The sequence below is a fragment of the Danio rerio genome, chromosome 8 (genome assembly GCF_052040795.2).
Source record: "Danio rerio strain M-AB ecotype USA chromosome 8, GRCz13ab, whole genome shotgun sequence".
Taxonomy (NCBI): domain Eukaryota; kingdom Metazoa; phylum Chordata; class Actinopteri; order Cypriniformes; family Danionidae; genus Danio; species Danio rerio.
In genome coordinates, this window is record NC_141028.1 from 325,001 (window position 1) to 351,224 (window position 26,224).

A 26,224-nucleotide genomic window follows, 5' to 3' on the forward strand; every position below is an offset into this window, starting at 1 on the left:
TGATTCAGAAGACTAAAATATGGCTGAAGCTAAAATGGAATTTCAGTCAAAAGACCACAACTTAACTTAATCTAAATTTCACACTTGCAGTCGTTGCTCTCATTGTATGTATGACATCTCAGCTGAGGTGTGGACAACATTATTAGACTTTTTTTACACTGGTAATATCAGATTGCCTCGTGCATTATTCAGGTAAAGGTCTTTTCTCATGCACAACACTGAGTTTGCTGTGAAAGAAAAACATATCCAACACTCATACTGTTCAGACGGTCATGAAAACCTGGAAAGTCATTTCATTTCAACACGGCATTTTCTAGGACAGGAAAAAGTTTGCAAAAAAAACACAAATGTTTTAGAAAAGTGGTGGAAATTTGTTTAGCAGATATCAGTGTACTAGAATATAGGCTAGCTGTCTTTACTTCTGTTCTGTCCATGGCCAATCACATGCTCTCACATCATGAGCGCTGTGTAAACCTCATCTAAACACAATTTACACAGATTTAATAAACACATTTAAACTGAAGAGTTGTATGTGAATATGTTGTTTGTTTTGTAATAAATTTGAATGTGCATGGTTTCGTTTTATTATTTACCACAAACAGTTAAAGTCAGAATTATTCGCCCCCCTTCGAATTTATTTTTCTTATTTAAATATTTCCCAAATGATGTTGAACAGATTGAGGAAATGTTCACAGTATGTCTGATAATATTTTATCTTCTGGAGAAAGTTTTATTTGTTTTATTTCGGCTAGAGTAAAAGCAGTTTTTAATTTAATAAACAGCATTTTAGGGTCAATATTATTAGCCCCTTAAGCTATATATTTTTCGATAGTCTACAGAACAAACCATCATTATACAATGACTTGCCTAATTACCCTAACCTGCCTAGTTACCCTAATTACCCTAGTGAAGCCTTTAAATGTCACTTTAAGCTGTATAGAAGTGTCTTGAAGAATATCTAGTCTAATATTATTTACTGTCATCATGACAAAGAGAAAATAAATCAGTTATTAGAGATGAGTTATTAACACTATTATGATTAGAAATGTGCTGAAAATATCTGCTCTCTGTTAAACAGAAATTGGGGAAAAGATAAACAGGGAGGCTGATAATTCAGGGAGGCTGATAATTCTGGCCTCAGCTGTATATGTAGACGTTAGATGAAACATTCAGTCTTGTAAATGAGCTTGAAAGTCTTGTAAAAGTCTTGGAGTTTTAGTAGTAAAGTGTGTCTGAACCCTGCTTTACACCTCTGCTGTCCTCTGTGTGTGCAGGTGTCGTTCGTGTCCAGGATCCCGGTGGCGTTCCCCACGGGCGACGCTAACTCTCTGAGCGGCAGTGTGGTGATGTACGCCTGCAACAGGAATGTGGATCTGGCGCTCCAGCAGGGGCGTCAGCGGCCCGCCGGCCTGCACTCGTCCTCCGCCCTGATCACCCAGAACAAGCCCTCGAGCAGCAGTCTGCGCCTCAGCATCTTCACCCCGAGTGTCCTGATGATCTCCAAACACACTGACGGATCCCTCAACCAGTGGGCGGTGAGCTTCGCCGAGGACTCCGCCTTCTCCACGGTGCTCAGCGTGTCCCATAAATCCCGGTACTGCGGTCACCGCTTCCACCTCAATGACCTGGCCTGCCACTCGGTGCTGCCGCTGCTGCTGACCACCTCACACCACAACACCCAGAACCAAACCCAGACCCCATCCCCGACCCAGACTGCGTCCCGCAGGAGCAGAGTGGCGTCGGGTGGAGTGGGCCAGGATCCCAATGCGGTGTACAGTGAGCTGATCCTGTGGCGAGTGGATCCCGTCGGGCCCCTCTCCTTCTCTGGTGGCGTCTCGGAGCTGGCGCGGGTCAACTCTCTGCACACCTCTGCATTCTCCAATGTGGCCTGGCTGCCCACGCTCATCCCCAGCAACTGCCTCGGTCAGAGTCACACTCTCCACATCACTAATAACACACTGTACACTCGGGATGATACGATTCACCTGACTCTCGATTCCATACCATTCACCACACTAATCTCACGATTCACGATTCAGTCACGATTTAAAACAAATCAAATTTGATCTGCATTTGATCAAGAAAGACATTAAGTTTTTACCCTTTTTAGTTGATTACAAACAATTAAATAACACAGAAGTCCTGGAAGAACAGCGCATTGTTCAGATAAAAGTCACCGCTTGATGCAACGCTGTTGAAAACTGTAGCAGTTACATTATTCAACCAGTAGATGGCATTAACCCTTAAAGACCTAGAGGTATTTTGTGGGCACCTAATGGGCCTATATTCATTCATTTATTCATTTTTTTGTCGGCTTAGTCCCTTTTATTAATCCGGGGTTGCCACAGCGGAATGAACCGCCAACTTATCCAGCAAGTTTTTAAGCAGCGGATGCCCTTCCAGCCACAACCCATCTCTGTGAAAGGGCCTATATTATTATTATTTTTTTTTTAAAGCAGTTTTATTGTTATTTTAGCTGTCAGCCTCAAGTTTCATTTATTATTTTAAACAGGAGAAAAGTTAAAAGTCCAGTCTATGATATTTTTTAGTCCAAAAACATTTGAACAGACAGAAAATATTGCAAAATTTTAAGAAAACTGTTTTTTAAAAAGTGGCGTTTTCTAGTTATTACAAACAAAACCTCATGAAGTTTGATTTTTTTCTTTAGAAATACACGCTATGATGTTTTATACTTCCAAAATAAATTTTGTCTACATCCACTATTCCCTGAGCAAGTCATAGCAATTTATTTCAATGTTATTCTCCCATTTCCAGTGGGAAAAAACTAGTGCAATTATTGATCCCACTTTATATTAAGTGTCTTTAACTACTATGTACTTACATCAAAAAATAAATACAATGTACTCACGGTGTTTATAATGTATTTGAGAACACTTTTGAGTTGGGATAGGGGTTGGGTTATGGACAGGTTTGGTGGTATGGGTAGGTTTAAGGGTGGGTTAAGGTGTAGGAAATGGTCAACAGTGTATTTACAAATGTAATTACAGAAGTTAATTACAGATGTAATTACATACATGTATTTAATCAAGCATAAGTACACTGTAAACACATGTATTTACACAATAAGTACATTGTAACAAAAATTAGTTCCTATGTAAGTACATATTAGTTAAAGCCACTTAATATAAAGTGGGACCCATTTATTTACTGACAATGTATTTGCCCAACAGTTCTGGGAATGAACTAAACGGAAAGATCGTTACAAAATAACAGGACACTGAAGCAAGATTGACTTTTCCCAAATAATATATTTTCAGTTACCATAAACAACACCACTTACAATGAACACATAAAAAATAAGAAAAAAAGAAAATAATGCGAATCAAAGTCTAAATAAACATGGTGCAAATCCTCAGTAAAAAATTAGATATAAATATTTACTATAGTATAAATAGTTGCATAACTAAACTGGATTCAGCATGGAGCATCCTTAGGTTTTATGTGGCAGCATGGATATGGTGTTGACCCTGCTGCTTCTCAACTTCTCAACTGACGCACCGTCATTTGAGTCCCTTGAAAACAGCAAGACCAGCACTTCATCTTTGCTGTGTCACTGTTTGGTCATGTTTCTGTGCTGTTGTGCATGCAAAAGTACTCAGTTTGAGAATTATTTCATGCAAAACTTTTTTTTTTTTTTGCGTTTTATTTAGCCGTGCGTAAATGTACTGCCTGTTTCTCACTCCGGGTTGTTCAAATAGCTGATTGGTGATCCACAAAGTGAAACCTATGCTTATTGGTTGAGAGAGAGCAAGTCTGAACCAATCTGGGCATGGAGGAGGGACAATGCATCAATGCATCATGTCTGGAGACACAAGCCACGAGCGTTCCTTAGTCAAATCAGAGTTGTCAAAATGTGATGATGTAACCACACTAATTCCGGAGCCTCCGAAGGTCCGTGATGAAATGTGTCACAGCGTTGGAAAGCTTAGATTCTCTTCTTTATGCCAATCTTTGAATTGTACAGATCAGATCAGCAGATCAAAAGTTATTAAACATTTAAGAGCAATACTTATTTTTAGCCACAGGCGGCTGTTTCAGTCTTTAAGGGTTAAACAACCATTAAAAGAAAAGCCATTCAATAATTCTTCATAAAAAGCACATCAAGCAACGAAATGTAAAGTTGAAGTGATTAATTGTGCAGCTTTATACTGAGTGCATTAATGTAGACTAAACAAGCAGTGACAGAAAATATCTGTAATATCCTAATAAAGCCTTTAGGAGCCTCCTTATCTTCTGTCCTCATATATCTTACAGGAAAACAAAAATACTGGAATTAATCTAGGTCATGTGTGTTCTGAACCATGGGTTATGATCCGTTACACCCCTAATATGATCCACATATATACACACATCACAACTAATTTGAATCATCAGATAATTGTATACATTTTCCACCAGCTCATCATAAATCTTTAATCTCTACTTGTAGTTAGGCTCACCATTGACTTCCCTAGTGTTTTTATCTACTGCAGATGTCAATAGTGACCATCAGACATGAACATTGTTCAAAATATCTTCTTCTGTGTTCAGCAGAGGAAAGAAACTGGGTGGAGTGTTGGGTGAATAAATGCTGTCAGAATGTTTTATTTTGGAAGAGTAGCACTGCTTTAAGGTAAAAACGACAGTAAGAGTAGAGTACAGCAGAAAGCACTCTGCGCCTGGATCATCTGTGCTGTTCTCTGAGCTGCATCTATTAATGAGTGAGTGGGGAACAGAATAGATTATTCATAAATATGTGTTCGGCTCATCAATATTTACTCTGCATCTTTTAAAGTTTCATTGAGGATCCCTGGCACATCCCGTCTCTGTGATTTCCAGTTTGAAGCTGATTGGATGTTACTGCTGCTCTATTAATATTTCATTTTGCTTCCTAAAGGTGTGTATGGAAACTCACCCAGCGCATGCTTCATCGCCAGCGACGGACACTCGCTCAGACTCTACCAGGCTATTATTGAGGCCAAAAAACTGCTGAGCGAACTCTCCAACCCTGACATCTCTGTAAGAACGAACACCCCTTCTATATTAATATGTACTTTCTGATTCTGTTAAAGCATAAAAATACCTTTAATATGTTTGCAGATGTTTAGGACTCACGCTAAGTGAACACACTTCAGTGCTAAAGTCAGTTATTCTGCTTTGTAAATGTGTCTGACTTTGATCTGGTCTGTAGCTCCGCCCACTGCATGTTCAACCAATTATATTCCAGCATTATTCAGGGTTGCCTAGGTGAAAAAAAGCAGTGTATTTCTCTTCAGCCATGAAGGCTCTTGATCAGAGATGTGCAAAGTAGGGCCTGTGGGCCAAAGTTGGCCCTTGGTAACCTTTGATTTGATCCCATCTGAAGATCACATCAAACTTTGTTGTGTTATAAATGGGATTGTTTATGCTTTTACTGTAATATGTTCATTATTAAGTAATACTGTATTAGTTAGGCAAGGCAAGTTTATTTATATAGCACATTTCATACACAGTGGCAATTCAAAGTGCTTTTCATAAACAAAAAATATAGAAACAAGTAAAATAAAAATAAAAACAAATAATAAAAATGAGTAATAATAATATAATATAAAATAAATATACTATAAAAAAATAATATAAAAAATAATAATAGAATTTAAAGCAATATTATTGAGATATTTTTAAATTTAAGAGAATTACACATGGCAAATAATATATATATTTATGTTTGGTATATATATTTGGCTCACAACCACTAATTTAGTTAGCTTTTTGGTCCTTTAAAGAAAAAGGTTTGTGCACCCCTTTACAATAGGAAGAATCACAACAACTTTGTTCAAACTACGTCTCACAACCAAACAGAAGACAAGGAAACAACGCGAGGTCACGTAATATACAGCATGTTATTAACTACATCACGAGAAAGAAGCCTTCAGTGGGCTAGAGAGTGTACTCATTTTGCTCACCGGGCTTTAATGGGAGCAGTTACTCTTAAACTTTTTTTATTTTTCGACACGGTTGTGCGTACTGCTCAGATGACATGTCAAACAGACACGGGTGTTGCCAAATTTACAGTATTTTTCCTCCATTTCTTGGGTCCTAATAAACTGAAGATGAGCGCTTTCAACTTCTCATCCTCCCGCTGGCCTGCAGGCACACACACACACACACACACACACACACACACACACTAGCGCCTGCTGCTCTCTGATTGGCTGTTGGTGATCGCTGATGTTATTTCACACGGCATGATGCGAATCGCCGACAGCTCCAGATGATCAGCACGCCAAATATCTCCTGGCCATAGGCGACTCATCGGTGATTCTCTCAGATCGCGTGTTTGATAGTTCACACTGTGTGGTTGTCACTGGCGTGCACGAGCACTGATTTGCCTGTGATTACAGCCATTTGTCTGCGATTTGTCAAAACCTGTCGGCGAGCCAAAATCACGGTAAAATCCTGCAGTCTGAACTCGGCATTACCAATAACTAATTTTAGTGTGAAACAAATAAACTGTCAACACTTTAATTTCGTTATTGAATAAATGCAGTCAGCACATTAATCACTGCAGGCAAAAGATCCACTGCCAGCCAGCGATTCAGAAGTGTTATTGCAGAGCAACACAAACAGCACACAGAAGTATAAATGCACGGCTACACGCAAGCCATAAACCATAACACAACGCAAAGTATAAACAAACGCAAAGTATAAACCAGGCTGCATTACACCGCAGGTCCTGATGGTCAGCTCTGGTTTTGTGACTGTATCTGATTTATTTATTTATCTTCCTGCCTGCGTTATCTTTTAAAACAGACTGATATCTGATGTCTGCATCGACACTGCACACGCAAAGACGCAGTGACCCAGAAAAACAGAGTGGGCGCTGACTGACAGCTGAGATAATAAGAGCGCTCTTCCTCCATTGCTGTGTTTAATCTGTTCACAGGGTTTCATCTTTTTCATGTGTTGTATAGTGACGCATTGAAGCCACACACTTATTATTCTTACACTCGACTGCAGTGAAAACAAGGTCTTCTCTTGTTCAAATGACAAATTTACGTAAAAATAGTCGTAAAAACTAAATATTTTCTTTTTTAAACCACATTTTCTCGTAAAAACAAGATATTATTTTGTTTAAAGATATTTTCTCTTTAAAACAAACTTTTCTTGTACTAAAAAGACGTCATGGATATGTAAAGATGTCATTTCAGTGAAATCATCTCTCATTATTGCCAGAAAAGATGTGGTTTTAATGAGAAGATATTTAGGATCTAAGCCTAAAAGGGTTCGTTCAGAGAGTAAGAGACCATTATCTGTGTGCTATTCTTAGCTCAAACACACACACACACACACACACACACACACACACACACACACACACACACACACACACACACACACTCTAGACACAGCAGAGATGCATTTACAGCTTGCAAAAAGCAGCCTATTAGGTCTGCTTTAAGAAGCATTGAATGAAACTGTATGACTGCTGCATATGTCTGATCATGTCTCTGTGCTCTAGAAATATGTAGGAGAGGTGTTCAACATCATCAGCCAGCAGTCCACGGCCCGACCCGGCTGCATCATCGAGCTGGACGCCATCACAGAGTTTGTACGTATGACATCTGCTTCTATATGTGTGAGATCTGCTCCAGATGTGCAGCTCCTCATCTGCTCTGCTGTGTGTGTGTGTGTGTGTGTGCGCGTGCGTGCGTGCGTGCGTGTGCAGCAGGGGAAGGAGATGCAGATGCTGCATGTGTTTGAGGAGCAGCTGATCCTAGGAAACCACAACACAGAGGAGGAGGAAGAGGAGTCTGGTAGGAGATCTCGCTCTATTTCTCTCACTTCATTCTGTTTTTTCTCTCGCTCCCTTTCAAATTCAAATGAGATTGACGTCTACAGTATTGCCAAAGCAATAAATAATGAACAAACATATATATAATACATAAAAAGAAAACAATAATAGATCTGTGAAATAGTTATGTAAACAGCTACATGTATACTCTAAACTATATCAATAATTGTATTAATTAATCGTTATATATAAATCATTAAAATAATACAAACGAATAAATAAATATTCACTAGGGCATGTTCAAAATAATAATAATACTAATACAAGTTGAAAATATGTAATCTCTTTCTCTCTCTCTCTCTCAGTTTCCAGGCAGATGCTGTTCTCGGCGCGGTTCTTCCTGGTGGTGGTGGAGATCACGCAGAGCCGCAGGTCACTCCTGCACATGTGGCATCTACAGCTCCACGCAGAGCCCGTCAGCATGGGTTCGTCAGGCATTATTTATTCATTCATTTATTTTCTTTTCAGCTTAGTCCCTTTATTAATCAGGGGTCCCCACAGCGGAATGAACCGCCAACTTATCCAGCACATGTTTTACGCAGCGGATGCCTTTCCAGCTGCAACCCATCTCTGGGAAACACCCATACACACTCATTCACACTCATACACTACTTTAGCTTACTCAGTTCCCCTATACCACATGTGTTTGGACTGTGGGGGAAACCGGAGCACCCGGAGGAAACCCACACCAACACGGGGAGAACATGCAAACTCCACACAGAAACACCAACTGACCCAGCCGAGACTCAAACCAGCAACCTTCTTGCTGTGAGGCGACAGCACTACCTACTGTACCAGTGCGTCACCTCATCAGGCATGAGTTAAACATTTCATTCTCAGTCAGAAAAAGCCAGACCCTGAGTTGGGCTGTGCAACAGTGCCTATAGTAGCTCATCATACCGCTGTAGAATAATGACTTTATTTGTCATACAATCTGATCACATTCCTGATCACTTCTCCAGTCTTTAAAATGATTTTGTCACCTATTTTCCTATCCTGTGCCTTTCTACAGCCTGGTTTATACTCAACGCGTCCGCTAGTTCGCTTGAGTGTGCGTGGCGAATGTGACGTCATCGCTGTGTTTGCAGAGGTTGTTTTGGGTGCGTGCGACATGATTTCAGCTGGTGGGGCGCATGATTTATTTTGAGACTCGAGCAAACAGTTCGTGCAGCGCCGCGTTTGATTTGAGTTGAATATGAAACACTTTGAAGAGATTTTGGTCTCTATTGTGACGGTCCATGCGCATAGCACAAACACATTCAGGGCGTCAGAATCCACTTTTGCTATTTTAAGGACGGATAAATCTGCCGTGGCGCATGGTCTAACAGGGCTGAGCTTATTCTCTTACTGAGTTATAGGTGTGTTTTGAGAATAAACCAATCAGAGTCTCATCTCCCATTGCCTTTAAGAGCCAGTTGCGTCCTGACATAAACACATTTGCTATTTACATGACGTAAAGTAAGTGGAGAAACTGAGCATTTCACTAGCGAGAAAACAGTTAAACAGAGCATCTGCAGCGCCAGAATGACAATAAATGATCTACTTTCACTTTCACTCTCGTGGATAGGGAAACCTTTACGCACAGACATCAATTAGCCTATAAATAATTAATTTCGTTTGTTAAGCGCAAAGATTTGCTTCAAAACTATTTCTGAATTCAGTTCTAATCTTCAGCAGAGGAATAAATGAACAATAATAATGAAGCGTGCTCAAAAACCTGAGTTATATCCTAAAACACATGCTGTGCCCCATATGGTCTAAAACCTGACAGCTGGACAAATCTAAGCTTGTTTTTAATAAATCAAATATAAATATGGATATAATAAATAATACTGCTAATAATAATAACATTATACAGAAGCACATTGTGATGAATGAACTGAAAAAGCCTCCCGAGATGAAGAAGACATAAAGCAGTGATTTTTCATATTTATGTTGGCTAGAAAATAATATGTTTTGTAATATTTTAATCCTTTATATTTATATTCTATAACTATTCTTATTATATCCTATATATATATCATTAATATTGAATTTTCTTCTTATGTAAAGATATTTGCGTATTGCTCTACATCTTGTGTTAAGCAGTGTGTAAGCGAGGCGCAACTCTGCGCTGGAGTTTAGACCGGCTTTGTTTTGGTGTAATGAAAAATCTTATTATAGTTTCTCAAAATAGCAACACGCCAGCGGTCCGCCTCATATCGCCTTCCTTTTTAGAGCAGAACGCCTATGGGCGCACATATGAGCGCTAATGCATTTGCTATTTAAACAGTGTAGCGCAACGCCTCAAAACCACTCTTGCGCCAAGCTGAAACTAGCAAACAACTATTGCGTCGCACCTTGCGCCGGGTGTATGATAGGGCCCTTTGTCTGAATCAGGTGTGACTGTACACACATCTTCATGATCCGTCCATGCATGATCAGAGAGATAACCAGATGAACAATAATTCTTGGCTAGAAATTGCAACAGCTGTGGGAAAGGAGGAAAGGTTTTGTTAAAAAGTTTGGAGAAACCTGAGGGATGAGTTTGTTAAAGCCAAAAGTGGCCTTGGCAGAAGTGGAGACCCACATACACGAATACAGAAATATGTTGTTCCACCAGTCACAGAATTCACCCTGATGTTTAAATTACACATCTGAATTTAAAACAATTTTCAAATGATGTCTTTGATAACTGGAACGGAATATTTGAACCTGTCGGTTTACAGTATACTGATGCCCTGTTTTTCTGGGCTTTATTGGACTATTATTGCCTTTTTAGCATGAGTAGAGAATAGGACTGTGGAGCGGGCTAAATAAAAAACAAACAATCATCTGGATTCTTTAGTAAGTGCACTTTTTTTTTGCTTTTATTCTTGCCATAATAAAAAATACATTTGTAGAGCAACCCATGCTCTAATGTCATTAATATTTTAATACACTTTAATAGGTAAAACTGTCCGAGATATGAACAAAAGCAAGAGATGCATCAAAGTTTGATTAAAATAAATCTTGAATGGTGAAAAAAATCAGTATAATCATTAAAGTAATTTATATAAACAAAATAAAAATAGTTTAAAAATCTTATACTTGATATTGATGATATGACGTAGTTCTGGAAATGTCCTACTTCTCTGTTTATCCGTCTGACTTTACTCTGGGTTTCTTTTGACCGGCCCCTGCCGTTTTTGAGAACATCACAACTGTGAACGCGGCAGGTATAAAAGCTTAGTCCAATTGGTGAGGTGCGTGCGCAGTCAGCGGAGGTGCGGGATGCGGCGCCAGGCGAAAGTATAAATCCAGCTTTATCCTCAAGCTCTTATTGACAGCAGGCTGTAATGTGAGTAAAGGTGTAGATTTTATACAGCTTATGATGACTTTATAGGCACTGTATGTTTGAATTATTGGAATATCACAAATGGTGCACATCACTGTTTTACATATTGCATAGTTTAATTGTTAAGTGTTCGACTGGAGTCAGTTTGATGGATAAGCATAATTACGGAATGAATGATATAAAATACAACACTCAATCTTTATATTTACAGTTGAAGAATTGTTCACCCTCCTCTTCAGTTTGCATGGCTGTATATTTTCCACAATTTCTGTTTTTTTATAAGTCATCTCTAATAACGGACTTATTTTTTCTTTCTTTTTTTAATATTAGCCTAGATATTCTTCAAGTGACATGAAAGTGACATGTAAGGGCTTCACTAGGGTAATTAGGGTAAAGTTGGGTAATTAGGCAAGTCATTGTAAAACAGTGGTTTGTTCTGGAGACAATTTGAAACAAATTTAGCTTAAAGGGGCTAATAATATTAACCTTAACATGGGCTTTAAACAATTAAAAACTGCTTTTATTCTAGCCAAAAAAAAACAAATGACTTTCTCCAGAAGAACAAATATTAGAGGAAACACTGTGAACAACTCCAGAATCTGTTCAACATCAGTTGGGAAATATGTGAAGAAATAAATAGTCACAGGAGAGTGAATTATTCTGACTTTGACTGTATATATTAATGTGTGGTATTATTTATATGAAGTTATATATGCCTGTCTCTGTTGTTTCAGAGCAAACTCAGCCTCCTGCAGAAAAGCAGACGGTCTCTCCATCAGCCCAGTGTAACTTTGAGTCGGTCAGTTCCTCCAGATCTAAACTGAGCACCTCCAACCTGCAGAGCGCCTGCCGGCTCAGCCTGACCAGCAGCAGAGTCTACAGCCAGGAGATGCAGCTCCCGCAGGGGGTGGAGGTTCTACGGGTCACGCCTGCTGCAGGTCAGCTCACATGGGTTACAGTGCTGTGCATATATATATATATATATGAAGAGTTTAGATGCAAAATCCTCTAAGTGCCTTCTGAAACTTTCCTCTAACATCAGCATTATTCTCAGGCTCCTATGTTTTGATACAGTAATTTTACTTTTAAGGTTAAGAACAGGTTGTTTTCATCAGATTTAACATGAAATAACTGAACATAAACATAAGAGGCAGAGAAAACTGCTCATCGTCAAGGAATATTCTAGATGGCACTTGATATAAACTCTTCATATATTGTTCTGAAAGCTCATATGTGAACGTTATATGAAAACATTTCTGTAAATGTACCAGATTTAGCCAGTCTTCATCTGTTGTTCCTGGACAGAATGTTAAAATGAGTCACTCTAAAGAAAATGTATTTAAAACACACGTTAAAATAACTTTACAATTAAATATCACAATGCTTAAAACATGAATAAAACATATAAAGTGCCCAGCAGACCTAGCCCAGGCTATCAAATGTAGTATGTTAATGTTGACATCGCTGAGAACTAATTAACCAAAGCCACAATTCATTTGCACATAAACAAAACATGGCAACTAGACTGAAACAACTGCATAAATAATAAATTACATGAAATTAACCTGAAAATAAATGAAAGGCGGTTAGCAAATTATAATTTTGAGACCAGACATGATTAAACTGTTTATACTAGATGTCGAATTGGACATTCTAGGCTGACTCATTTGTATAAACTGAATAACGAAGCACCACTTATATGTAATAAGTACTGCCAGACTGCTCTTACCATCAAAAATATCCTGTGGAAATGTGGAAGTTTAAATTCCATTAGAGGAGATTTTTATAAGGAGTGTACTTTAATGGACATTTTTAAAAAGCCACCACCAGGAAGAGTTTTAAAAAAATATTTATCAAAAATTAACCTGAAAAATCATATTTAACTTGCAGTATTTTTTTGTGTGACTTTTATTCATTTATATCCTATATGTTTGTCTAAGTAACTTTATATTGAAATATAAATTTGTTTTTATCATGTAATATTTTATGTATATCCATAAAAAAGCCAAATGTTGCTAATTTGGCGATAGATAAATAAAAAATAAGAACTAATTAACCATATTTTAATTTGACCTTAAATACTTCACATGTTTCAATAGCCTCTTTCACACAGCGATACCGGTAGATATCTGTAAAATTACCGTAACCGGTAGTCTAAAAAAAGACTGGCTAAAGTAGACGTCTCATGTCAGTGCATTCTAGACGTAAACACCCTCTTTCCGGCAATCTTCCTTCTGCATTTACACAGCACAACATTTCGGCAAATTACTGGTAATGTTACAACTTCACTTACTGGAAAATAGCCGGAACGAATTTACCGGTGTCTTCAAAAAGGGCCTGTTCACACATACGAATAGCTGGTAATTTTCTGCAAAGGTTTGTATGTGTGAAACGGGCTTATATCTCTAACAATAGTTGGTATAATAGTCTATTCTTGTGCATCTTTTATTGAAAATAAAGACTGAAATTAAGCTTACTGTCCTTATATAGTCTCTTCTACACGCAACCATGAACAGTTGATCTAATACTGACGAACTGATTAAGTGGAGGGGTTTGTTAAACCATTAACAGGTTTATACATCCAGCAGGCATTTGCATACTTAATCACAAGTGCTGGAATATTCTAAGGCGTCGTTTACACTAATACGTTTTATTTTTAAACGCATAAGTTCTGCTGTGGTTTCACCATCCGTCCACACTACTCTGGAGTTTTTGAGCGCCAAAGTCCTGCATCCTCTCCCTGTAAGTTCAGACTTCACAAGTTTGATATGAAAAACAAACTCCAGAGGACACGTCGGGTAAATCTGAAACGGGAGCAGTGTTCTGTATAACCTCATTCACTTCACCCTGCAGGCTACACTATTTCACTATCTCGAGAATAAAATGAAGATGTGATATGAGGAACTGCCTATTCTCATTTTGATATTAACTTAACAGACAGCAGAAATGTTGAGGCGTCGTGTAGCTGCATATTTATATGAGTGTCATCTTCACTGTATCCATATTCATAACAAAACAGCCGCTAACATCACTGCCTCCTTTTTCAGTGAAAACTATGAAACACACCCTCTCTTCTGCTGATCATCAGTTTAATAATCAATTATGGCCATTATAACAGTATAACGCACAACACATTTATACAATATAGGAAATAAAGGCGAGCAATCAGTCAATATGCAGAATCAGTGTCTGCGGTTACATTCATTATTAACTTATCTTTGGGCTCAGCTGAATCATGTTACCTGAGAACAAGTAATAGACTCAGCAGACCAAAGTCTGGTAATACGTCCTCAGATATAGACGAGATAAATATCATGTTTAACAACTATAGTGAGAGGAGATGCAGCAGTAGATCTTTAATGTGACGTGCACTGCTCTCACCTGGGGTTTTTTGCTCAAAGCACCCACTGGCAGCCTGGAGCTCAGACACGTGCATACGCTGCAGCGCATGCCACAGTGTGTGTGTGTGTGTGTGTGTGGTCACAGGATGTGTGTTTTCAGTGGTGCAGTGTGGATCTTTTCAGAAATGCCAGGTGAAACGTCAGTGTGGACGCAGATCGCTTTCACCATTTTAAAACTAAAATGAATTCGTGTAAACGGGGACTCAGTGTAACATATAGACGTATAAGACGAGGTCCATGGAAAACACAAATGTTTAAGTATTTACTGAATTCTAAATGATGACAATACTGATTATATTGTGGGACAGTGAAAATGCCACTTCAGTACGCCACTTCTATACTACTATTTTAATAATGGGTTATTAAAGGAAACTCCTGCTGTGTGTTGCAGGTCACCTGAGCTCCTCGTCCCTGCAGCCGGCCGGTCAGGCTCCGTATCTGCTGGCCACCTCCTGCTCAGACGGCAGCGTGCGCTTCTGGCGGTGCAGCACCGCGTGTGCAGAGCACACATACGTGTGGGAGGAGTGGCCTCTGCTGGTGGAGGCAGGCGTGGCCAACAGCAGCGCGCTGAACGTGTGCGGAGCGATCGCAGGCCTCAGCTGCTGCCACACCAGCAGAATCGCCGTCGCACACCGCAGCGCGCACACACACCTCAGCGCAGACACACACCACAGCGCAGACACACTAATGCACATCAGCATCTTCCAGTGCGAGTCCACCGGCGGCTCCCAGTGGATCCTGGAGCAGAAGCTGACAGTCAGCGGAGATGCAGAGAAACTCAGCGAGAGTTTCATCAATAATAATAATAATAACATCACGTCTAAAGGCATCAAGAGGCAGGTGCACCTGGACTGGGTGTCCAGAGAGGACGGCGCTCACATATTAACTGTAGGTTTAGGATCGAAGCTCTACATGTACGGGCTGCTCTCCGGGAAGCCTCCAGATCTGGGCTCCTCAGACTGCAGCAGGGAGCTCCGCTTCTGCCGGCTGGTGCTGCTCAGGGTGGTGGATCTAGTGTCGTCCGTCGAGGGATCTCCACCTATTCCTGTCTCTCTGTCCTGGGTGCGGGACGGGATCCTGGTGGTGGGGATGGACTGCGAGATGCATGTGTATTCTCAGTGGCAGCCGGCCTCATTGCACAGACACACTCTCAGCAGCAGCTCCGGCAGCGCTGCTTCTTTGAAGCAAGACGGACTGAGCCCGAACCCCAGTAAGAAGACTCTATCCAGGTCCATGAGGAGTCTGGCGCAGAAGCTGAGCGGGAAGAGGACGGTGCTGGACCTGCCGCAGGAGATGCAGGACTGTGGGCTGTTCGAGGCGGCTCATCAGCTGTTCCCCACGCTGCCGCAGTACCACCCCGTGCAGCTGCTGGAGCTCATGGACCTGGGAAAGATGCGACGTGCCAAAGCCATCCTGGCACACTTGGTGAAGAGCATCGCTGGAGAGGTGCGCCAATCCAACCTTTACTCACATTCAGTTCCATTTATCTTCATTTCTATAGCACTTTCACAATCAGAAAACATTCAGACAGTAGGGAAAATGCTAATAAAAAAGAAAGCAGTGATTTCCAGATGTACTTTGACTTGTGTTTGATTGCAGACAATGTGAACACACAATATTAGATGTTGTGTCTGGTCAGCTTCAGCTCATGTGTGAATCTCCATCCTCTGCTGTCATCCAGAGCTCAACATACTCCAGAAACAGAGACAGGAGCAGGTCAGGGCAGTGATCAGGTGATCTGCTGAATGATGATGTGATGTCCACAGGTGATGTCCACAGGTGATGGTGATCTGCTCATCAGGAAAGCTCTAGTCCTTTAGGAGCAGAGATGGACAGAGGATCACCAGTTTACCAACAAATACGAGAGAAAAGTGTGAACACAATGCTCCTCAGAGGAAGAGAGGAATTTCACCTTCAGCAGTGCAGAACATCATTAAAGACTGAAGGAGTCTGGAGGAGTTTCAGTGCATAAAAGACCAGAGCGCAAGCCTAAGCTGAACAACTGTGACCTCCGACCCCTTAGGGGGCGCTGCATCAAGAGTCCTCATTCATCTATAAGCATGACTACTGCGGTAAACCTGTGTCAAGCACCACAATACAGAGTTACATCCACAAACACCAGTCAACACTGCACTGTGCCAAGAGGAAGCCCTATGTTAACAGTGTCCAGAAGCGCTTCTCTGTGCTCGGAGGTGTCTGGGATGGAGCATCACACAGTGGAGACGTGTCCTGTGCTCAGATGAAGCAGTGCTTCTGGGAGAAATGGACGCCTTGTGCGAAAAGGATCATCCAGACTGTCTCCAGCAACAAGTCTAGAAGCCCGGCTCTGTCATGGTCTGGGGTTGTGTCGGTGCTCTTGGCGAAGGTGACCTGCTCTTCTGTGATGCTCCAGTAATGCTGAACAGCACAGAGAGATTCTTGAGTTCAACATGCTGCCTTCTTCTCCAGGGACGCCCTGCAGAGTCCAACAATGCAGAACCACATTCAGCTCAAGAGGAGACTGGTGCTGGACTGGCCTGCCTGCAGTCCTGACCTGTCTCCAATAGAGAATGTGAGGCACATTTTGAAGTGCACCAACCTTTAGACTTATTTGCAGGAGGAATGGGACAGAATGAAACACTTCATCACTTGGTGTCTTCAGCCCCTGAACGCAGCAACATTACAGAATGCTTTACTGATACAACTTTTTTTGTTGCAAGAACTAAAATAGGATTCTGTTTATTTAGAAAAACAAAACAATGATGAGGAACACATAATATAATGTTTGTTGTATCGTCTGCTGTGAAATACAAGTCAAAGTACATTTAGAAATCTCTTTCTTTATTTGTTTTCCATAGTGTCCACCTTTTTCTGATGTAGTGTTGTAGTTTGTCTGTAATAAAAGTGTTTTCATAATGTCACATGAAAGCCATCAACTCCTTCTATCCAATGGCGGACTATACAAGTAGTTTACATAAGATAGACACACTAATTATAGGGTGGACAGTATATAAATGTGTGTGTGTCCTGCAGTGTCCTACAAAGGCGATGTGTATGTGTGTTTAATGGAGTGTGTTTGTGTGTCAGGTGGTGTCCTTGAAGGGTCAGGAGCGGCGTGTTCGTTCTCTCACCATCAGCACCAGCGGCAGCACCACCCGCGACCCACGAGAGATGTTCAGCCGGACGGAGAGCGCAGACTACACTGAGATCGACTCCATCCCGCCGCTGCCGCTGTACGCACTGCTAGCTGCTGACGAGGAGACGGCCACCAATGCTAACGAGCGCACTGACGGTAGGGCTCTGCAATGGACTCTTCTCACATTGGTGTGTTTCTTTGAAGCAGAAGTGGTCATAGTGTGTAAACTCAGAGCACAGTGAAAGTGGGAGTACAACACATACAATATACAATACAGTGAAAGGAAAACATTAACAGGAGGTCTGATAATTCTGATTTAACTGTAGATATAAACCATTTTGGCCCACTGATAATCATTTTAAGTGATCATGATTATGATTCTGACCACACTAATGGTGATTTTGATTTTTCCCGTAATGGAGCAGCCCTGACGGACGGTGTATCAGCCCATGGTGTGCTCACCTCCAGCCACAAGGATGCGTATGACGAGCTCTTTGTGGGCGGCGGGGGCGCTGTGGAGGATCTGGACCCGTTTGATGATGACGACGATGATGAGAATGATGCTAGCGCTAAAGTGATCGATCTGTCCAAATACAGCCCTGTGTTCTTCGGGCCGGAGCAGGCTCAGGTGCTGTCGGGTCACCTGCTGCACTCCAGCCTGCCGGGGCTCTCGAGGATAGAGCAGATGTCTCTGATGGCGCTCGCTGACACCATCGCCTCCACCAGCACCGCCATCGGGGACAGCACAGGTCAGGGGCCGACATTACTGTGAAGACTCGGTCATGTTTTGAGTCCAAATATCTGAACATTCTTAAATCAAGAAGCGTTTTCTAGACAAGTAAAACATTTAGAATTAATGAGTCAAAATTTACATTTACATTTAGTCATTTAGCAGATGCTTTTATCCAGAGCGACTTACAAATGAGGACAAGGAAGCGATTTACACAACTATAAGAGCAACAATGAAGAAGTGCTGCAGGCGAGTTTCAGGAGTGTAAAGTGTAAGAAGCAAAACATTAGTAATGTAGGTTTTTTTTCTGTAGTGCAGTTAGCGGTGGAGCCAGAGAGACAATTGCAGATAGGAAGGAAAGTGGAGACTAAATAGTTGAGTTTTTAGTGGTTTCTTGAAGACAGCGAGTGACTCTGCCGTTCTGATGCAGTTCGGGAGTTCATTCCACCAACTGGGCAGATTGAATGCGAGAGTTCGGGAAAGTGATTTCTTCCCTCTTTGGGATGAACCACGAGGCGATGTTCATTCACAGAACGCAAGTTTCTGGAGGACACATACATCTGCAGAAGTGAGAGCAGATAAGAAGGAGCAAAGCCAGAAGTCGCTTTGTAAGCAAACATCAGAGCTTTGAATTTGATGCGAGCAGCAACTGGCAGCCAGTGCAAACGGATGAGCAGCGGAGTGACATGTGCTCTTTTAGCTTCATTAAAGACCACTCGTGCTGCTGCGTTCTGGAGCAGATGAAGAGGTTTGATAGAGTTAGCTGAAGCCCGGGTAGTAGAGAGTTGCAATAGTCCAGTCTGGAGAGAACAAGAGCTTGAACAAGGAGTTGAGCTGCATGTTTAGATAAGAAGGGTCGGATCTTTCTGATGTTATAGAGTGAGAATCTGCAAGATCGAGCAGTTCTAGAAATGTGGTCAGAGAAGTTTAGTTGGTCATCAATCGTTACTCCAAGGCTTTTAAACGTTTTGGATGCAGTAATGGTTGCCCCGTCCATCTGGATTGAAAAGTTATGATGTAGAGTCGGGTTGAAAGCGAGTTTCTCATTAAACAAGCAGAATAATCTCATGTCTTACCCTTTTGGCATATTATTTTGCTTGCTTATAATGAAATCATCTTTTGTAAGCTGTTTGGACAGAACTGTGTGTAGTATAGGGTCATATTGGGCTCATATAAACACAATAAGTCTCTTTTTTTTGAATATAGGATCCAAATCCCTCTTGTTTTAAAGCCCACCGCAATGTGATGTAGGAGTGTTGTTTCCCCGCCCACCAGATTGATTGACAACCGCATATTCAGGGTGTCTGCGGGGTTTTAAAGTAATAAAAATTATAAAATCAATTATGAGAAAATGAAGGCCCTCAAAAGGTATTAAAACGTTTAAATCACAGTTTTACGAGGTTTTAAATTTTAAGCCTTGTCCAAAGTGTTTGACTCCAAAAAAGCATCAATATATTTATTTTCCTCCTCGTATTAACAACGGCGTGCCTGATCAAGCGGTGGTTTGGGCCGGGCATGTCTGATCAAGCTTCTCCGTCCGGGTGATGTGACGTTATTCGCGACAAACTGATGTGTGACAAAATCTGATGTGTGTTTGAGCTGAAGCGGTACAGACACGTTCTGGAGACACAAAAGACTGATCTTACATCTTGAAAATGGGTAGAATAGCTGCCCTTTAGGGAAAAACTCTTTTCATTTTGAGTCATTACTTCTGAAAACAAGATATATGTTGTGCTTGTCTGTAAAATGCTTCTTGATTTGGACTAAAAACAAGACAAAAACTCTGAGTGTGAAAAGCATTTTATTCATAATGCCTTCATGAGTATCATGTTTATGACAGGTTTATGACAGGTTCTATTTTTTTGGTAGCGTCAGGTTGTCATAAAGACATGATCAGATTGTGATGTGTTTGTTTATGTCAAGTTGATCTCATCCACCTTATGTCATGATTATAACACTCCTCATCTGCTGTTGTGTGTTCAGGTGGAGAGACGCTGGATGAATGTGGGCTGAAGTTCCTGTTAGCTGTTCGTCTGCACACGTTCCTGCTGACGTCTCTGCCTCCGGCTCACCGCGCTCCGCTCCTCTGTCAGGGTCAGTGTCTAGAGTAGCTGTAAAATTCATGTCAATAACAGTAATAATCACTCTATATTGATCTAAGAGCCAATGGTGCAGCAGAAATGTGCAACTATGAGGATCTTAAAGTGTGTTGATATTAGAGATGTACCGAATTTACCGAAAATGTTGAACTTTAGTGGACCCTCAGATTATTGTGGCGTCAGTCATTGTTGGGGTGCTCTTTTAAATCAGGAAGCTTCAACAACTTGTATTGAATTGAATATACATCATTATCGTTCAATATGGAAAATCATTATGGAGGTTGCATTTTGCCATATTGCCCAGCCCTAGTTGGCGATTCATTCCGCTGTGGCGACTCCTGATGGGACTAAGCCTAAGAAAAATCAATGAATGGCAGACAAACGCTCACACACACACACACACACACACACACACACACACACACACACACATAAACAGACTCGCACATACACAAAGACATACACAAACACACAAACATACCCTGTCTCTCGCTCACACACACACATGCCCTCTCTCTCTCTCTCTCTCTCACATACACACACACTTGTATGCACTCACACAGATGTGCACACACACACATACAGACAAATGCTCACACACACATGGACACAGACACATTCTCACACATTTACAGATACACACATTTGCACACAAACACATACACACACATACACTCACACACACTTTCTTATATAGATGTGCACACACACACACAAATACAGACAAAGGCTCACACAGACATTCGTTCACACACGGACACAGACACACATTAACAGACACACACTTACACACAAACACTCACTTACTCGCAATCTCTCACACAGATGCACGTGCACACACACACACACACACACACACACACACACACACACACACACACACACACACACACACAAATACAGACAAATACTCACACACACAGACATATAGACATACACATTCTCACACATTAACACTCACACGTACTCTCACACAGATACACATACACTTACTTGCACTCACACAGAAACGCAGTCAAATGCTCACACACATAAACACTCACACACACGGACACACACACACACTTTCATTAGAACATTTTCTGTGTGTTTGTGTGTGCGCAGACTCTTGAGTGCCCTCATATGTTAAACTGTAGTATAGTTTGTTGTCTTTGGAGCTCTGTGTGTGTGTGTGTGTGTGTGTGTGTAGTTCACAGTGTTGTGCGGTGTGTGTGTGTGCAGGTCTGTCCACCTGTCATTACGCCTGGGCGTTTCACTCAGAGGCAGAGGAGGAGCTGCTGAACCTGCTGCCGGCGCTGCAGAGAGGAGAGCCGTCCTGGCCGGAGCTCAGGGCGATGGGTGTGGGCTGGTGGCTCCGCAGCAACAACAAACTGCGTAGATGCATCGAGAAGGTTCAACCATTACTGCATGCATTCAAATTACACTGGACATGTGACTATTGTTCAGTCATTTTCCTTCAGCTTATGGCCCGTTTCCACTGAGTGGTACGGTATGGTACGGAATGGAACGCTTTTATGGCCGTTTCCACTGTCAGAAGGTACCAAGAGTGAAGCGTACCGCACCACTTTTTGAATACCCTTTTCAAGGGGCACCAGCACAGCAAAAGGGTACCAGTAGGCGGAGCCAGATGCGCAGCTGAATGCTATTGGTTTACAGAGAAGCATCACTAGCCTTACATAGTCCAGGAGAGTGAAAACACAGGAAGCAGCATTTTAAACACGCAGCCGAGACATTACACCATAATAATATACACATATAATAATGAGCCATGGTCAGGGCCAGACGGAATCTGCAGACAAATTGAGCTATTTCTGCACAGAATTAGGTTGAAAATCTGCAGATTTATGCAGAATAATTTTGGGATTATGGTAACTACAAACTTAATATATGGAACAATCAATGCAAATCCAATTAGATCCACTGATTTGGTAATTAAAGCAAGTCTCACATATATCTACTAAAAGACTTTACAAACTGTATTGTAAATAAATAATAATATTACTGAATCTAATTTAAAAACCGAATAAATTGAAGTTGACACACATTTACACAAGTGAATATAAAGACTTAATGATGGGCTTCAAATCTGTGCGTGCAGATTCCTTGGGGGCCTAGCCATGGTTGACCCGAGCTCAGACAAACCTTGTTGTCATCTTGATGAAACCCACGCCAACACTGCGAGAACATGCAAACTCCACACAGAAACACCAGCTGACTCAGCCGGGACTCGAACCAGCGACCTTCTTGCTGTGAGGCCACATTGCTAACCACTGAGCCACCGTGCCGGCCCGGATATGTGTCAAGTGGAGCTAAATACAGCATTTGTAAATCGATGGACAATTATTTGGTTATTTGAGTTATTTGGTTGCTGATTATTTTTCTTGTATATATGAGCAATGTCACATGAGTAGCAGTGCGATATTGCTGTATATCAGCACTGGTGGGAGGCGTGTGTTGGCTTAGCGCCTCACCAGTGCTGATGTACAGCCTTATTGCACTGCTACGAGTGTGATATTGCGTTTATACAACAGTTCGACGGCACAATCTTGAATATATAAAAGAAAATCAAACACAGAGAGTCTAAAACCCTTTTGTATGAGGCACTACTTTCTTCCGCCATTCATTCACATCTGCAGCTGACGTCAGAACAGCAGAAGCCGTTACTCATTCACCAACATCACTTTAGAGCTGGTGTTTGAAAGATTCTCTATAGCGTAATGTGAAGCGGCGCTTCTGGTGTGTGACCCCCTTAAGGTGATGCCAAAACAGCTGATTTTGCTCACAGATTAGGATTTTAAGGCTGAACGTGACATGAAATGCCATCAATCTACAGAGATTTCTCCTTACAGTCTATTACAGTCTACAGTATTTCTCTGTTGCCGTCAGTATTGTGACGGTTGCCAGGTGCCCAGCGTTTACCCGGAGACTTTAAGGAATAAAAAAAGAAAACTATTACGCTCTTCATATTGGCCTTTATGCGTTTCTCCTCAGTGCTGTCGACTACATGCATGCCAGTCAATGACAATGAGTAGGCAAAAGGAAAAGAAAAAGACAATCAAACACCCGTCGCAAAATAAAACGTTACATTATTGAAATAAAAGAATGATACAGCGGTAGAGCGACCATCACACACGTCTCCTCAGAGCTCGCTGAACTGAACTGAGCTCCCATACATGTGTGCTTACATCTCAAAGGTAAAGCAACCACAGGAATAGCCCTCTGAAAGGAGACATGACATTTATACACAATGCAAATCAAACATTAAACGACCGTTACAATATCACAATATTTAACCCCGGAAAAAACAGAGCAATCTCTAACTTTCCAGACTGCTGTTGTGTTTGCGTTAAGGAGGGACGAGGCTGAATCCAGCTTCTTAAGGCTGATTTATACTTCTGCGTCAAACACCGGCGTATGCTACGGTGCTGACGCATAGCCCTTCGCCATGGCCGTTGAGGTTGATGATGTGCACCTCTCAAAAAATGTAACTACACGTCGCAACGACACGTAGCACAAGCTCTGTGATTGGTCGGCTTGGTAGCGCTGATGAGTCTGGACGGGACCGAGAGCCGCGTGAATGGCGCGAGCCTGATGGAGCGATTGTTTACAAGTGTGGAGTCTCGTGAAGGAGCTACGGATGGAAAGTTTGTTTTGTGTTTACCTCATAGTTAAAGTTGTTGCACGTCCGCCGGTTCCTGCCTCAAAATGAGCGAGTTTGAGCCACTTGTACGTTCAGGAAAAACAAAGCACCAGCGAAGAAACTCAACACAGAGGAACATTTACACCTCACTGCCAACTAGCGTTACGGAAGTGTTAATGCAGACCAACAGAGACAGCAGCAGAAGTATAAATGCACAGCTACAAATGTTGAATGCGCCGTGGGTTACGCCGGTCACATGACACAGAAGTATAAACCAGGCTTTATTCGTAGCTTCTTATTGACTCTATCCGGTCCACCTTAAAAACCGCAACACTTCCGCTATTCAGCTTCTTATCCGCGCTCAAGAGAACACACTGAGCAAGGGCTTATTATGCGGTCCTGGCTCCATCTTGTGAATAGACAACATCAACTGTCTTTTTATTTTAAATAAGCACTATTCTTACAAATAAACTGCAAAGTTGCAATCCAAACAGCGACATTCTCCACTAAAACAAGCCTCAAGCAGATTTTGTTGCCTTACAGCAGTAATATTTGTCAAACTGTAGCGTCTCTCTGTTTGTTGCTGGCTGTGTGTGAGTGGAGTAATACACAGTGAAGGGTGAAGAGGCCTTTGTGTGATGTTACTGGCAGAATATCGCACGGCTATCAGCCAATCAGATTCAGGAACCAGACAGAACTGTTGTATAGAGGTTTTTTTATCTTTATTTCCATCTTTTTCCTCCTCTGTATATACAACATGCACACATACTTCGTAGAAAAGCAAATATGGCTGGAAGAGGACCTGAACATATGTGTGCTTGTATCTATGAGTGTGTTCAGATGTGGCTGTCTGACGTCTATATGATAAACGTGTCTTACAGATTGAAAAACAGAAGGTTTTAGGAAACCAACACCATGCTTGTGTACATTACACCCTGGTATATTTGGAAAGAGGGTGGCATGGTGGTGCAGTAGTCAGTACTGTGGCCTCACAGCAAGAAGGTCTCTGGTTTCATTCCACTGTGGTGACCCCTGATTAATAAAGGGACTAAGCTGAGAAGAAACTGAATGAATGAATAAGTGCTTATGGTGAAATAAAACACTGGAGCTCACGTTTGATCTTCAGGCTTGTGTTTGTGTTTGATGTGTGTATTAATCTGCTCCTCGTCCTCTGGCAGGTGGCCAAAGCTGCTTATCAGAGGAACAACGACCCGCTGGACGCTGCGCTGTTCTACCTGGCCATGAAGAAGAAAGCAGTGGTGTGGGGACTGTACAGGTGACACACACACACACACTCTCTCTCACACACAGTCTTCCTCAGACACTCTCTCAGTGCTGTGTGTGTGTGCAGGTCTCAGCAGAATGTGAAGATGACGGCGTTCTTCAGTAACAGTTTCAGTGAGGAGCGCTGGAGGAGAGCGGCGCTGAAGAACGCCTTCTCTCTGCTGGGGAAACAGCGCTTCCAGCACTCCGCTGCCTTCTTCCTGCTCGCCGGGTCACTCAAAGACGCCGTCGAGGTACTCAGTGTGTGTCTGTGTGTGTGTGCAGGTGTGTATAGAGAAGGTGCTTCTGTGATGTGTGCATTTCGGTGGAGAAAATGTTGTGTGTGTGTGTCTGTGTGTGTGATGATGATGGTGATGTGTGTGTGTGTGTGTGTGTGTGTGTGTGTGCAGGTGTGTATAGAGAAGCTGCAGGATCTCCAGCTGGCTCTGGTCATCTGTCGACTGTACGAGTGTGACTTCGAGATGTCCTGCACCTATAAGCGGATCCTGCAGAGGCATGTGTTGGGTCAGGAGCAGCTCTCTGCCAATCAGGACCCGTTCCTGCGCAGCATGGCCTTCTGGGTACTGGAGGACTACAGCGGAGCTCTGGACACTCTGCTGGAGGAGCCGCAAGCCGACGGTCAGACTCCATCACCAGCTCAGTTACACACACATGACCAGAGTCGTTCACCCTCCTCAGACGTTTACAGCAGATCAAAGATTTCGCCAGTGCTGTTAGACAGAGACGAGATATTTCAACACATTTATAAACAGAAGAGTTTAATAGCGGATTTATTTGCTATGATGACCACCGCATTCAATCACAC

The 26,224-nt window shown here is 41.8% G+C and overlaps 2 protein-coding genes across 6 annotated transcripts in view; both read left to right on the top strand.

Moving 5' to 3' along the window:
• The window catches only part of lox (lysyl oxidase), a 172,454-nt gene that overhangs the window by 39,783 nt on the left and 106,447 nt on the right, over positions 1-26,224 (top strand). The gene's annotated exons all lie outside the window — the stretch shown is intronic.
• The window catches only part of dmxl1 (Dmx like 1), a 94,834-nt gene that overhangs the window by 19,767 nt on the left and 48,843 nt on the right, over positions 1-26,224 (top strand). For 4 of the 5 annotated variants that reach the window (XM_087264060.1, XM_087264061.1, XM_087264062.1 and 1 more), the window contains 14 exons: positions 1,275-1,923; positions 4,898-5,019; positions 7,502-7,591; positions 7,709-7,796; positions 8,140-8,259; positions 11,885-12,088; positions 14,943-15,997; positions 17,618-17,822; positions 18,092-18,415; positions 20,380-20,490; positions 21,717-21,886; positions 25,314-25,411; positions 25,487-25,652; positions 25,809-26,037. In XM_087264060.1, the coding sequence (XP_087120186.1) occupies positions 1,275-1,923; positions 4,898-5,019; positions 7,502-7,591; positions 7,709-7,796; positions 8,140-8,259; positions 11,885-12,088; positions 14,943-15,997; positions 17,618-17,822; positions 18,092-18,415; positions 20,380-20,490; positions 21,717-21,886; positions 25,314-25,411; positions 25,487-25,652; positions 25,809-26,037 (3,631 nt within the window). Of the gene's footprint in view, positions 1-1,274; positions 1,924-4,897; positions 5,020-7,501; positions 7,592-7,708; positions 7,797-8,139; positions 8,260-11,884; positions 12,089-14,942; positions 15,998-17,617; positions 17,823-18,091; positions 18,416-20,379; positions 20,491-21,716; positions 21,887-25,313; positions 25,412-25,486; positions 25,653-25,683; positions 25,743-25,808; positions 26,038-26,224 lie in introns of those variants that run through there. The other variant, XM_087264065.1, reaches the window with a different exon arrangement.